The sequence below is a fragment of the Ahaetulla prasina genome, chromosome 14, assembly GCF_028640845.1.
Source record: "Ahaetulla prasina isolate Xishuangbanna chromosome 14, ASM2864084v1, whole genome shotgun sequence".
NCBI lineage: Eukaryota > Metazoa > Chordata > Lepidosauria > Squamata > Colubridae > Ahaetulla > Ahaetulla prasina.
Window position 1 is genome coordinate 17,881,578 of NC_080552.1, and position 14,481 is coordinate 17,896,058.

The 14,481-nt window shown below is 44.2% G+C and overlaps 2 protein-coding genes across 9 annotated transcripts in view; one reads left to right on the forward strand and one right to left on the reverse strand.

The window, feature by feature from the left end:
- Window positions 1–9,084, forward strand: part of EIF2AK1 (eukaryotic translation initiation factor 2 alpha kinase 1) — a 27,118-nt gene extending 18,034 nt beyond the window's left edge. For both annotated transcript variants that reach the window (XM_058157585.1, XM_058157584.1), the window contains 4 exons: window positions 7,001–7,121; window positions 7,217–7,296; window positions 8,080–8,313; window positions 8,879–9,084. In XM_058157585.1, coding sequence (XP_058013568.1) covers window positions 7,001–7,121; window positions 7,217–7,296; window positions 8,080–8,313; window positions 8,879–9,010 — 567 coding nt within the window. In that variant the 3' untranslated portion in view covers window positions 9,011–9,084. The remainder of the gene's footprint in view (window positions 1–7,000; window positions 7,122–7,216; window positions 7,297–8,079; window positions 8,314–8,878) is intronic.
- AIMP2 (aminoacyl tRNA synthetase complex interacting multifunctional protein 2) lies at window positions 6–14,380 on the reverse strand. 7 transcript variants are annotated; one of them, XM_058157588.1, is made up of 4 exons: window positions 10,658–10,790; window positions 2,609–2,661; window positions 1,698–1,839; window positions 6–1,278 (listed from the first exon to the last, which is right to left on the reverse strand). In XM_058157588.1, exons 2-4 carry the CDS (start codon window positions 2,625–2,627, stop codon window positions 258–260), a joined length of 1,182 nt encoding a protein of 393 aa, XP_058013571.1. In that variant the 5' UTR covers window positions 2,628–2,661; window positions 10,658–10,790; the 3' UTR covers window positions 6–257. The 7 variants fall into 7 exon arrangements, with proteins under 7 accessions (XP_058013571.1, XP_058013572.1, XP_058013570.1 ...); XM_058157593.1 differs by lacking the exons at window positions 6–1,278; window positions 1,698–1,839; window positions 2,609–2,661 and adding exons at window positions 9,407–9,928; window positions 11,945–12,151; window positions 14,249–14,380 and having other exon boundaries at window positions 10,658–10,892; XM_058157594.1 differs by lacking the exons at window positions 6–1,278; window positions 1,698–1,839; window positions 2,609–2,661 and adding exons at window positions 9,407–9,928; window positions 11,945–12,151; window positions 14,249–14,375 and having other exon boundaries at window positions 10,658–10,889.
- Window positions 14,381–14,481: the final 101 nt, after the last annotated feature.

A 14,481-nucleotide genomic window follows, 5' to 3' on the forward strand; every position in this document is an offset into this window, starting at 1 on the left:
TAAGTAAAATACTCTGTTCTGACCTCGGCTTCCCAAAAGCACGAAGCTGACTCCTCGTCCCGATAAAACCCCTTTTATTTAGTTTAAAGGGAATTTCTCTCCAGCAAAGTTTCCGGCCAACAATCTTTCATGAGATTTCCCAACTACAGACATTTATCAGGCTTGGAGAGGTGCCAGGCCGATATCTTCAAAACACCACTCTGTAGCAGACAATACTTGGCAAGAAGTCAGGAACAGATCTTATTTTTAATAACGGCTTAGCGTCCCAGGAAAAGCGGGCCCTGCCACAGCGCAGGAATCACGCTAAGGAGAAAAAGGAGGAGGAGGCTGGCATCCCAGGGCCTTTCCCTTACTTCCGACTGGCGGCGCCCGCAGTCAAAAATCCTTTCAACGATTTTCGACGCGTACGAGAACTCTTGGCTCGTGTAGATAGAGTCCCAGAGTTCGACGGGCATCGCCTCTTTGAGCCAGTATCTCGAGTTTCCTCCGTAGATCTTCCGGATGTTGAATTTGCAAATGTCCTGTAAGGACCATACTTGTGAAGACACTTGGAGGAGGATGTCCTTCAGCGGCTCCCAGTAAGGGTCATCCAGCAGTTGGGGTAAACGCTCCTCAGAGTTGGTGAGCTTCAGAGGGTAGGATAGGCTTAGCAGCTTCCAGAGAACGTTGGCCTTCTTGAGATTGGTGGCTTTTTCCAGGAATAGGAAAAGGCACGACTCCGCTTGCAACGTTAAGGCGTTCACGTCCGCCCCGTAGTTGAGGAGGAGGTTAATAATGTCTTCCCGGCCATTTCGGCAAGCGTGGTGCAGGGCTTCCTGGCCTTTCCAGTCTTTCATGCAGACGTCGGCTCCATTCATCAGCAGAAGCTCCACGCACTTCCCATCGGCCGCTAGGACAGTGCCAGCCTTGCAGGACGAGGTGTGGACGGCCAAATGGAGCGGGGTCTCTCGGGTCATCGGAGTGGTGGGGTTTACCTGGGCCCCACAGCGGAGTAACATCTGAACGGCTTCTTGGTTGAGGGTTTTGGAAGCGAGGTGAAGAGCGGTTTGGCCGGCTTTCGTCCTGTCGTCTATTCTTGCCCCCCGCTTCAGCAGGTCGGGGATTAGGTGATGACACCCGTTGGTTACAGCCAGATGGAGAGGATGGTGATCGTGGGGGCCTGCCACATCACTGCGCGCGGCCTTGACGCTCTTATTTGGTTTGATGGGGAGCTGCTTGCCCTTATTGCTTTCTTCTCTTCTGTGGCGGTTCTCCATCGAACATTCTGCTTTTGGGGGGCTAAATGGGCAGGGATAAAATAAATTAGCAAGGTTTTTTTTCTTCTCTGTAGTAGAATATCTAGTACAGTGGGAGTCAACTACACTGCTTCCTAGATATCTGTGATGACATCAACTCCAGCCAGCCAACCAAAGATGACTTTTTATTCTTCGGTCCTTCACTGCTAAGCAGCTTGACTAGTCCATGTTAAAGGGTTTTTTCTAGGAAAAGGACGAGTAGAGTCCAGGGGTGGAGTCAAGAGAGGAAGCAGCCTAGAATCGTTACATTCCCACAAACAGTCTAAGCCCAATCCTATTGACTCTGTTTCTACCGTATTTCCCCAAAAATAAGACCCTGTCTTATATTTTTTTTGCCACAAAAAAAGCCACCAGATCTTATTTTTGGGGGGGGAGGGGATGTCGTCCACAGACTCATCTCACTTGTGTGCGTTGCCCTCGGTCTGCATTTCGCTGTCGGAGGCCTTCAGGTGCTTCTTTGGCTTCGGATAGTTGCTGCCAGGCCTCACACACCTCAGCCCATTTCTTCTGCAGCTGGCAAGCCTTTCCTGAAGGCCTCTGTAGCCTATAACAGAGCTCCGGATCAAGGTTAGGATAGCTCCACCCCCCCCATCCCCCCCCCAGCTTAATTTTTACCCATGTATCCTGGAGTAGGTGGGGTCTTAATTGGGGCTTATTTTGGGGGGGGGGTAGGGCTTATATTTGGCACAAGTGTAAAAATCAAGCTAGGAATTTCTGAGTAGGTCGTATTTTGGGGGGAAACACGGTAGTTCCAGCGTGCTGACCGTTAGTTGACTAGATTCTTGTGTACAGATAGTCCTCAACTTACAACATTCCATTTAGTGACACAAGCTACAGCAGCACTGAAAAAAAGTGACTCGTGGCTGTTTTTCACACTTAACGACCGTTGCAACATCCCCCTGATCACGTGACCAAAATTCAGATGCTTGGCAACCGGTTTGTGTCGATGATGGTTCCATGTTGAAGGGTCACGCGATCCCCTTTGGCGACCTTCCGACGGGCAGTCAGTGGGGAAGCCGGGTTCAGTTAACAACCGTGCGACTCCCTTAACAACTGCAAGGGTTCACTTCACAACAGTGGGAAGAAAGATCGTGAAACGGGGCAAAATTCACTTAATAAATGTTTCACTTAGCAACAGAAATTTTGGGCTCAATTGTGGTCGTAAGTGGAGGACTACCTCAACAAGCACGAGCAACAAATCAGATTGGCCAGAATTTAAAGGGTGGTGCTAATGATTCGAGTCCGACAGTTCTTGCCGTTAAGCATTTCCCAAATCCCGTATTATAACTTCGGACATTTGGTGAAAACATTACCTCTTTTCAGGATCTCCATTTTGTGTATTGTCTTGCACAAATCTTCCTTTTTTCTTTTGACAGTTGGGGAGAAAAAAAATATAAAAGTCATAATTGGCAATATGTAAACTAGAATAGAATAGAATAGAATAGATTTTTTATTGGCCAAGTGTGATTGGACACACAAGGAATTTGTCTTGGTGCAGATGCTCTCAGTGTACATAAAAGAAAAGATACGTTCATCAAGGTACAACATTTACAACACAATTGATGGTCAATATATCAATATAAATCATAAGGATTGCCAGCAACAAGTTATAGTCATACAGTCATAAGTGGAAAGAGATTGGTGCTGGGAACTATGAGACGATTAATAGTAGTGCAGATTCAGTAAATAGTTTGACAGTGTTGAGGGAATTATTTGTTTAGCAGAGTGATGGCCTTCGGGAAAAAACTGTTCTTGTGTCTAATTGTTCTGGTGTGCAGTGCTCTATAGCGTCCTTTTGAGGGTAGGAGTTGAAACAGTTTATGTCCAGGATGCGAGGGGTCTGTAAATATTTTCACGGCCCTCTTCTTGATTCGTGCAGTATACAGGTCCTCAATGGAAGGCAGGTTGGTAGCAATTATTTTTTCTGCAGTTCTGATTATCCTCTGAAGTCTGTGTTTTTCTGGTTGGGTTGCAGAACCGAACCAGACAGTTATAGAGGTGCAAATGACAGACTCAATAATTCCTCCTCTAGTGGAGCAACCTATCATATTTAATGTGGTTTAGTTCAATCAAGACCATCTGCAGGCTATTTATAATTTATAGTACGTTTTGCTCCACATTAGTGGCCAAAATTGTGGAAACCTTTTGGGAAAAGTGTATTTTTTAAAACTAGCTAATAACACCACTTTTTTTTTTTTGGAGTACTACCATAAAATTATATATCAATGGAAAGATAAGTTAATCAAGAATGTAATTCAATCAGTTTTATGAAGGATTTGCTATTAGAATAGCAGTTACAGTATAAAGAAGAAAAGTGAAACACTTAAAAAACCCCAAGATGTACAAAAATGATCACCATGTCAGTTAATACTTAGTTGGGTAACCTTTAGCATGAATTACGGCCTTACAACGTCTTCCCATGGAGTGAACGAGGTCTTTTAATTCTGCAGCTGTTATAATATGAAACCAAGATTGAATGATTGCTTCTATTAACTGGGTTTTATTGCTGGGTCACTTCTGACTAACAAGTTTCTTTAGTCGGCTCCATAGATTTTCAATTGGATTAAGATCTGGGCTATTCCCAGGCCATTCCAGCAGCGGAAGAGGATTATCTTGAAATCCCCCCCCCCCCAAAAAAGTGGTGTTATTAGCCATCAAACCTCAAAAATACACTTTTCCCAAAAGGTTTCCACAATTTTGGCCACTACTGTACTGTCTTAAGAAGTAGCTTATTCTTTGAATCTGTTTACATTTTAGGTGTCCAGAAAGTGATTGCAGAAAGTTTAATTGTAACACATTTTGCTGCTTGTTTTGAAAGTGTCGGAAGCCTGCTAAAATATTCTGTAATCTGCATTATAATAACTATTAGAGGGATTGACCAACCAAAGAACACAGGAAGGGCTTAATCCAAATGTATTTGTAAGATTTTATTTATCCCAATAGTCAAATTTATAGAGCCGCCTATCAGTAAAAGTGACTCTGGGCAGCATATAAAATGACAGCCTCATCCCATAGACTTGTGAATTAGAATTAAGATTTAAGTCCCATTTAACTTTAATTTCTAAGAGTTGATCAATGGAATTTAGTATTAAGTAGATATGCATGAGATTGTAGAGTCATTCTGCTTGTCAAAATGTTCAGGTCAAAAATAAAATCACATTTAAAGATCCTCGAATGAAATTGAATTCTGAATTAAACATCTCTTCAAAAGTTCTGGCTTTGGACACATAAACTGGCTGCATAAAATTCTATGTACAGGTAGTCCTTGACTTACAACAGTTCATTTAATGACCGAAATGACAACGGCACTGAAAAAAGTGACCTATGACCATTTTACGACCGTTGCACCATGATCAAAATTCGGACCCTTGGCAACTGACTCGTATTTGTGACGGTTGCAGTGTTCCGGGAGTGTGTGCGCGACACGTGATCTTCTTTTGCGACCTCCTTGCAAGCAAAGTCAATGGGGAAGCCAGATTCACTTAACAACCCCCGTTACTAACTTTAACAACTGCAGCGATCCACTTAACAACCGTGGCAAGCAAGGTCGAAAAACACGGGAGAAAACGCACTTAGCCCATGTTTCACTTAGCAACAGAAACGTGGGGCTCCATTGTCGTCGTAAACCTAGGACTGCCTGCATTCTTACATGTTGTTGTTGGTTTTTTTAACATTCTTTTTGAGTCTTTTAGATTGAGCAGATAGAGAGCTTACCTGGCGGATAACCGTTTGATAAACGGAATGGGACGGCAGTAGCTCCTGAAGCATCGATGTGTTGTTAGTCATGATTGCGTCAATTAATTTTTTGTCCGTCGATTCGCTTTCCCATTTGCGGGGACGTCTTATCAAATTACCCATGTTAAGGTGGTGGGGAGAAAATGGGTAGTTTTGAGCATGGAGAAAATGCATTTGGGAACCTTACATTTGAGCCATTGTTCCTTTATGATGGTGATGCTTGGTTCTGGAACCAGTTAGGAGATGATCTCATTGGTTTAAACCAGGGGTCTCCAACCTTGGTCCCTTTAAGACTTGTGGACTTCAACTCCCAGAGTTCCTCAGCCAGCTTTGCTGGCTGAGGGACTCTGGGACTTGAAGTCCACAAGTCTTAAAGGGACCAAGGTTGGAGACCCCTGGTTTAAAAGGTTGCAGACCACCAGAGAAGATGTAGGGCCTCTACAAAGATGTCATGCTCAGCTCAGGCTTACATCTCCACTTTTTGGAGAGCAGCCATCGGAGGAGGGGTCAAGTGAGGAATTTGTTGTGACCCAGGCCCAAGTAGGTAGTAATAAACTTAGTCCGTGGAAAAACAAACTTTATTCAAACACCTGGGAATGAAGTAATTCAACTCAAAGTAAAACAAATGCCTCCCAACACAAATTCCTCAGTTATCACCCAAACAACTGCCAAAGGCCCTTTCTGGCAAACATCCAGAAGCCACAAAAACAAAAACGTTGACGAAGCAGAAGACGCAGCTACAACGTTGTTTTCCGGCAAAGCTGAAACACCGGTCCTGGTCTGTTTTAAGCCTTATGGGAGGGGCCAGTCATCTCTTGGCCCTACTCCCGAGTCGTCCTTTCTGCTTGGGCTGCTCTTGCCTTCTGGCAGCTCTTCTCATGCGTGCATTAGGAACAGGTTCCTCCTGTTCCTCTGCCTCACTACTATCAGGCTCCGGAGGCTCTGGAGTCTGCACCTCACTTCCCGATGGCCCTGGCCTCACCTCAGCCTCATCGCTGTCGGACTCTGTTGCCAGCTCCCGAGGCTGCTGATGGACCACAACAGAATTAGCCTGGATTCTCTACATAAACAGCAAAGAGCTAGGTCTGACTCTCCCTGAATGCCTTAAAGCCTTGTCTAGTACCGTGTTTTCCCGAAAATAAAACCTCTCCGGATAATAAACCGTCCCCCGAAAATAAGACCTCCCCCCAAAATAAGGCCTCCCCGGAAATATTTAACCGCATGCGTGGCCAGTTCCCGCCATTTCCTCTAGTTAGGGTTAGGGAGACAGAGCTGGAAATCAGGTAAGATGGCAAGAGGATCCCTGTCTTGCTCCAGGCGGCCCAAAATAATAAGACCTCCGAAAAAAAGGCCAAGCGCTTATTTCAGGGTTCAAAAAAATCTAAGACAGGGTCTTATTTTCGGGGAAACATGGTGGTTCTCATGTGAACTGGGGAGATTTCTGCGTTAATAGGCAGACAACAATAAAGTAATCAACTTAAACTTTACACCTATGGGTCTCTGGGCGTTTGCGCCTGTCCCTCCTGGAGAATACACCTAGAATAGAAAGGGGCCTTTGAGGATCTTCAAGGCCGACCCTCTACTCGGTGCTCACTGAACCAGAATCTGATCGGCTCCATTTTGACACTTTCAGTTAATTAACACTTTCAAGTGTTAATTGAAATGTGATTTTGAAATTTCTGGAATGCATTCAGAACCATTTGTTTTGTATCAATAAAGCAGGATATTTGTAGCTCAGGGTTGAAGTGAGGGGTCCTTGGTGGTCTCTGAACGTGCTTGTTGCCTTGCAGATGTTTCATTACCTGACCAGGTAATGTCACCAGGGCTAGGAGGGAGGGGGAGTTTGAGGAGAGGAGGAAGAGGAAGAGAACCAAGGAGTCTCTGGTGCTCTCTGAGCTTGCTTATTTTCTTGCAGACGTTTCGTGACCCAACTAGGTAACATCATCAGTGCGTTGGTTTTGTCTTTACAGCCCCGGAATATCTTTCTCCAAGGACCTAACCACCATGTGAAAATAGGGGACTTTGGGTTAGCCTGTAGAGACATTATAGAGGAAGATACAATCCAATTGCTAAGTGCAGAGAATAATTACGGTAATTATTCTACTCTAACAGTGCTTTGGTTATTGATTTGCAATGCTTGATTTTTTAAAAAAAAATGCTAACATGCTCCCTCTATTTTGGTATAGCGTTCATCCATACCTCCGGAGTGGGCACTTGTCTGTATGCTTCACCTGAACAACTTCAAGGCTCTCATTATGATTTCAAGGTACAACCGTCCCAACCTCCAATCTAACAAGCTTTTTTTAAAAAGCAGGACCTCAGCAGTGAAATTCCATCTTTCAGATGTCAAGACATATTCAGAAATAGCACTTATATACTGCTCCGGAGTGCTTTACAGCCCTCTCTTAAGCGGTTTACAGAGCCAGCCTATTGCCAACAATCTGGGTCCTCATTTTACCTACCTCGAAAGGATGAGAACCATGAGACGGTTGGGATCAAACTCTCAGCAGTGGGCAGTTAAGCCTGTAATACTGCATTCTAACCACTGATTAAAAGGGCATAAAGAACAGAGTAACTGCAAGCAGCCCTTTATTCCTTCCCAAACCATTTAGCCACAAGCTTTGAAAGTATCAGTGGCCTCCGCTCTTTAAAAAACAAAGAACTCTCTGCAGCGCCTTACAAAATGACAGTGATTATATTGTGCCTTAGAAGTCTGGTGGCCTATCCAGAAGAAACAAACACACACGCAAGCAAGCTTAGAGAGAGATGGAGAACACCCTGGGGGCAAATCTGATCCGTTATTTGGGCTTCTGGCCTGGAAAGCAACACCATACAGCTCTGAAATTGCCAGGCTATCAATCCTGGAATAGTTTCTGGCCTACATCACTCTTTTTGCTAAAAATTTTCCTCCCTAGCAAGAGTCACTCCATAACTATTGCTATGCAGTGCACATCCCCACGTTGATTCTAAGAGGCAGGAATATTAAAAAGATGTATTAAAATATGAAAAAAAAAAAAGTTCTGACCCTGAACATTTCTTATCTCCCTAGTCGGATATGTACAGTTTGGGCGTCATCTTGTTTGAACTCTTCCAGCCATTTGGAACAGAAATGGAGAGGACAAAAGTTCTGATGGGCTTAAGACGAGGCAATCTCCCGCTCACTTTTTGTGGGAAGTGGCCAATACAGGCCAGATACGTGAAGCTGCTGACCAGCGACGCATCCTCGCGTAGACCGACAGCCCTTCAGCTGCTGGAAAGCGAACTCTTCCATAATTCAGCAAATGTAAGCCTTGACAAGAACTGATCATGATTATCCAAATTATCATACATTTATCACAGAGTATCATACACATTGGAGGGTTTTAAGAAAAGATTGGGCAACCGTTTGTCTGAAATGATACAAGGTTTCCTGCCTGAGCGGGGGGGGGGGGGGGGAGGGGTTGGACTAGAAGACCTCCAACGTCCCTTCCAACTCTGTTATTCTGTTAAAGCCTGAATATCATAATTTGATTGTAAGACAAATTAACCCATAATTATAATTAATAATTAAATTATGGATATTTTATGAGCCCAGATTATTACAATTAGCCCATGTCATTTATGACGAGCCAGATAAATAGCCCCTAATTTTGAATATCATTTTCCTGTGTTGGTTAACAACCACAATAAAGAAAAAAAGAAAAGAATATAATTTAAATAAAATTAAGATGGCTATTCTTAATTTTAAAAAAGGAAGTGACTAGCCATGTAGAAGAGTAATACTCTCCTATATTGGTGGGTCACTTCCTGCGCTAGCATCACTCTGTATATGGGACAGCGGAAATAATTGCCTGCTTTCTTTTGTTTAGGTGATTTGTGCTCTTCAGCAGAAAGTGATGAAGCAAGAAGAAGAAATCAAACTTCTTAAAGAAAAAATTAAGCTACTGTTACAAGAGAGGGACGAAAGAGACAGAATTAAGCCACTCGGCTCTCCTGTTTAAGTGAACCAAAAATATTTCTCATTGTTACTTTTAATGTATCTTATTTTTTTATATAAAATAGTCTAGATCTATAAGGGCATATTTCTCATTTGAACTGAATAGAAATCAGAGATAAGCAATCCTGAAATCCTTTATAGTTTCCGACATTAACAGTAACGCTGTGGTTATAGCAGGTAGCCAGATCAGACAATCTTGGTTAATCCCAAAGAAGCTGATCAGGATTGGGCCTGTTAACTCTTGGATGGGAGCAGTTAGGAAAGTTAGGAGAAAACCATCTCAGAAGGTTTTCCATCTTGATCTTCCATCTTCCAAAACCCAACCCATCTTGTTACCAAGATCAGGTGGATGTGACCACGGAGCCCTGTTTTCCTGCTGAAGAATTACCATTTTGCAAAGGACAATTCTGATGAACTTTATTGGCAATACAGCTTTGGTTATTTCTCAAATCTGATTTATCCAAACATCATCCCAGATTTCATAACCAGACATGTCGAAAAAGTTGAATCTGCTCGCCTGTCCATGGGGGAGAACGCTACTTCAGTAGCTTGAGAGCAGCGTTAAAAGGAGCCAGATTCTCACAAGATCGGAGCCATTTCTGCACGTTGTCTGGGACAGCCTCTGTGCCCCCCGTCTGTTGAAGGGCACACCAGGTCACAACATCTGCTACCGTCAATTCGTTGCCCACCAACCAGGAGGTCTTGCCGAGGGTCGCATTCATGCCCCGCAGAACTGCTGCCTTTTCTTTATTGCTTCCTCCTTGGAGTTGGAAGAGGGCGGTGTCGACCCAGCTGTCTATCAACGTGGCTGCAATTGTGTTATGCTTTGCGCCGAGTAAGGAGAATAAGAACCTAGCAATGTTCCCTTCGCCTTCGATGGGGCACATGGTTTGAATGCTGAACTTCATCTGGGGTTTTGGCACTGGAAGGATAATCCCAATGTAGCGTTAGACACCAATGACGCTTGGAGAGCTGGTATATACAGGTAGTCCCCGACTTACGAGTTCAAAATTGGGCTGAGCAAGACAGTGGGACAGTGAATTTTGCCCCATTTTGCGACCTTCCTTTCCACAGTTGTTAATTGAGTCACTTAGCAGTTTTTAAATTAGTAGCATGGTTGTTAAGTGAATCTGGCTTCCCCACTGACTTGTCAGAAGGTCCAAAAAAGTGATTACATGACCCCGAGAGACTATAGCCAGTGTCCAAATTTTGATCATGTGACCCTGGAGATGCTCCAATGATTATAAGAGTGAAAAGTGATCATAAGTCCCTTTTTTCAGAGCCCTTGTAACTTCGAAGAGTCACTAAACAAATGATTGTAAGTCAAGGACTACTTGTATTCATCATTCCTTCCCAACACGTTTATGATGTCTCATGTAGTTGGAAGAGACATTTTCCTGGCTGTCAGTTTGATTTTTCACATAAGATAATGCCCGACAGGTAACAAATACTCAAAATGAACAGCAAGCAACAAATCTATCAAGTACCTCCCCCTTTTCCATCTTACATCAGATTTATTTAAAAGGTTTATATAGCCACACAACTCCAAGCAGGATACGTCCAATAAAGATCCATTCTTTTATTAATTTAATAAAATAAAAATGGTGTGGGCTCTCTGTAAGCATCTATTAATAAGCACACATGGACTTACCATCTTTCCAAATTAAAGTAACGGCCAACTGGTATTCGTGGCGCGATTGTTTCTTTGTCTGCTCACCAAAGCATTTGAGCAGCTTTTCTGGCACGTTTTTCACAGATGAATGTGTATGAACAGTTGAAAGTATCTTGTACTTCTCACAGAGCATACTGTGGAGTATTAACAACGACAGCGGAGGGAAGGAGGGGTTCGCATTGATCACGATATCCTTCAGAGCACCGTAATCCTGCTTTAAAACAAACTTGACTTCAGTGAGCTATTCAGATTTCCACTTTTCTAAAGCTTTTCCATATATTATAGTTAATACCCTGCAGGTTTTTTTTAGTACTTTCCACAGATTAACTGCACTGCAGTTCTACACTGCCTATTCATCTTCCACACTGCTTAGACTAGCTGTGGAGAAGAAATGGAGTAAGTGACATAAGTGGTTCTCACAGGTGATAAAAGATGAACCAGGCATTGCATATGTCAGTTGAGAGATTAAAAATGCTAGGCCTCCAAGAATGTTATGTGAATAGAAAAATGGATGGATCTCTGTCCTAAACAGATGGTGAACTGGATTAGACATACTTAGAAATTGTACATTATGCACCACTACATTTGAATACCACCTATAAACACATACAATACTTAGAATATGAAGCATATTCCAAAATATACCAATTTCTAAATCATACATTTGTTTATCAGTACCAGTTAACCACTGGCAATTACTACTGATAGAAACTGAATATTTAGACGACAATATTCTGCAGAGGTTGGAACTGTCTAGAAAAACTGTTCCAACTCAGATATTCCAAGTCATCGGTGAGATGAAATGAGACTCAAATGACGCTCCCAAATAAAGGAGGAGCTAGTTATTTTTACTTGGATAGCTATTAATATACAAAGTGGTATTTATCACTAACAACAGCTTCATTTTAAAAGCTTTTTGCTCCTGCTAGCTGAAGTAATTATTTGTAAATAATTAAAAGCAAACATTTTTAGGCCAATTTTGAACAATTAAGTATGCCTTTATTTCCTTAAAGCCCTAAAATTTAATCCTGACATCAGTGTTGGCTGATACTTTTGCAATATAACTGTTTGTAGAATTAACATCACTAAGTGTGTCCTAAAGGTGCTTTTACAAAAGGCAATTGGACTTTTTCTTTGAAGACGTTTCACTTCTCATCCAAGAAACTTCTCCTGTTCTTCAGTCAGAACTGAAGAAACTTCTTGGATGAGGAGTGAAATGTCTTCAAGGATAAACACAGAATGCAAGCATTTCAGAATCTGACTTGCCTTCCCAAGTAGACTATCGAGTTCTGCCGAGCTGACAGTTAGAGAAACATGGTCATCTGTTTGAATTATGTTAGTGGCATCGAAGTCTGCATCTGGTGTCTGGATCATTTTTGAGAGGCCGTCCACAGCAGCTTTCAATTCATACAAACGTTTCAAGATCTCTTCTTGGCGGAATTCAAGCGCCTGGAGTGTCGGGTCAACTTCATCCTGAATGAAAATTTAGGTTAGCATTCAATTCGTTGTTTTGTATTGGGTCAGAACAAAACCAGGTGTTCTGGTTATCCCTTTTTATATGCAATTTATTTATATTTTTATACAAATACACATATTTATATTAGTTATATGTTTCTAGATCGACCATCTCCCTGAAGGAGGGGCTGTAGGCATCGATAGTCAATGGATTTCAATCAAGGAGAATATTTGTAGCTCAGGGTTGACATGAGGGGTCCTCGGTGCTCTCTGAGATTGGTAGTGGGTTTTTTTTTTTTTGGTACAAGTTTTCATTACCAAAACTAGGTAACTTCATCAGTGCTAGAAAGATTGGAGTTTGCAGGGAGGAAGAGGATGAAGGGAAGAAGAGGAAGAGGGAGGGGGAGGACTGTGGGGTCTCTGGTGTCCCTGAGCTTGCTTGTTTTCTTGCAGACATTTCATTACCCAAACTAGGTAATGTCATCTGTGCTAGTAACATCACTAGCACTGTTGATGTTACCAAGTTCGGGTAATGAAACAACTGCAAGAAAATCACATTTCTTCATTCTGTAAACCCCACTCCCTTCTAACACTGATGATGTTACCTAGTTTGGGTAATGAACGTCTACAAGAAAAGAAGCAAACTCAAGAGAGCACCGAGGAAACCCTTCAATGGGTTTATATTAGAGTTTATCCCAAATTTTAATTCTCTCCGTACCAATCTCTCCCAAGGTTGACTCAGCCTTCCATCCTTTATAAGGTAGGTAAAATGAGGACCCAGATTGTTGGGGGGGCAATAAGTTGACTTTGTATATAAATATACAAATAGGATGAAACTATTGCCTTACACAATGTAAGCCGCCCTGAGTCTTCGGAGAAGGACGGGATATAAATGTAAATAAATAATAATAATAATAATAATAATTTGATTTTTATTGTAAGCTACATCGAGTCACTTTGCATTAGTAAATAAATTTTAATACACATTTGGTATGCTCACCAATACACACAAGCAATTATTGCAAACATGTTCCCCAAAGAGAAAGTGAAAGTGACAGGAAGGCAGCCTGATCTGGATCCAGGTGCTGAAATGGGGGGAGGAGGGGAGACCCTTCTCTTACCAGAGCCTGTGTGGGGCCCCAATGGGTCTCGAAAGAAGGCCGCCTCTCCAAAGCTTTCGAACTACAACTCCCACCAACCTGGGCTGGGGCTGATGGGACCTGGAGCCAGGAAACCTTCGGGAGCAACGGGAAGGATTTAAAGCAGACGCGAAAGAAGTGGACAGGCAGGAAAGGATGGGGATTGTAGTCAGAAAGTGGAATGGCTTGGGGCAGGGCAAAAAGCATGGGGTTGGGGAGAATGGGGATTGTAGTCCGAATAGGGAGTGGATTCGGGCGGGGCTGAAAACGGGGAGGATGGGGATTGCAATCTGAAAAAGGAATGGTTTGGAGCGGGATGAGGGCTGGGGAGGATGGGGGCTGTAATCCAAGGGGGAGTGGCTTGGACCGGGGCCAAAAACAGGAAGGCGGCTGGGGAGGATGGGGATTGTAGTCTGAAAGAGGAATGGCTTGGGGCAGGGAGAAAACCGGGGGGGGATGGGGAGAATCGAGATTGTAGTCCGAATAGGGAGTGGACGGGGTGGGGAGGATGGGGATTGTAGTGCAAGGGGGAATGGCTTGGGGCGGGGCAGAAAACGGAGGGCTGGGGAGGATGGGAATTGTAGTCTGGAAGAGGAATGGCTTGGGGCAGGGAGAAAAGCGGGTGGGGAGAATGGGGATTGTAGTCCAAATAGGGAGTGGCTTGGGGCGGGGCAGAAAACGGGGGGGGGGGCGCTGGGGAGGATGGGAACACTAGTCCGAAGGCGGAAACCTTTCCAGGGCGGTCTTGGCGCCAGGGAGCGGCGCCCTGCCTGTCATTCCCATCCCCACCCAGCCCAAGTGAGGCGCCTCAGGGCCGAGCGGCTCCTACCTGCTGAGGCGGCGGCAGCGGCGAGGATGGAAAGCCGGAGCCACCGTCGGCCTCGGGCGGGCGGTGGGCGCAGCGCACGCGGTACATGCAGGAGGGGAGGTGCTCGGCCAGAACCGCCGGCCCGGAGCCGTCCTGAAAGGGCCTCACCTTGTACATCGGCATCGCGCCCGCCTCCACGCCGATTCTCCTCAGGCCACGACAGACTGACGCCCCGGCGCCGCTCCCCTCCCCCCCCGCGCGCGCACCCGCCTCCCATTGGAGGAGCGCCGCCTGATGCCCCGCCCATCGCACCTCCCATTGGTCATTTTGCCACGGCCGCCAAAGCTATTGGCCGAAAGAGGCGGGGCTTCCCCGTCGGCCGCGTGCGATTTTTTTTTGCT

Coding starts and splice junctions, on each gene's coding strand:
- AIMP2 (XM_058157587.1), bottom strand. CDS start 5,204: ATGCATTTTCTCCATGCTCAAAACTACCCATTTTCTCCCCACCACCTT. Junction 2,662..5,009: donor ATCAAACGGTTATCCGCCAG/GTAAGCTCTCTA, acceptor AACTGTCAAAAG/AAAAAAGGAAGATTTGTGCA. Junction 1,279..2,608: donor AATGGAGATCCTGAAAAGAG/GTAATGTTTTCA, acceptor CTGCCCATTTAG/CCCCCCAAAAGCAGAATGTT.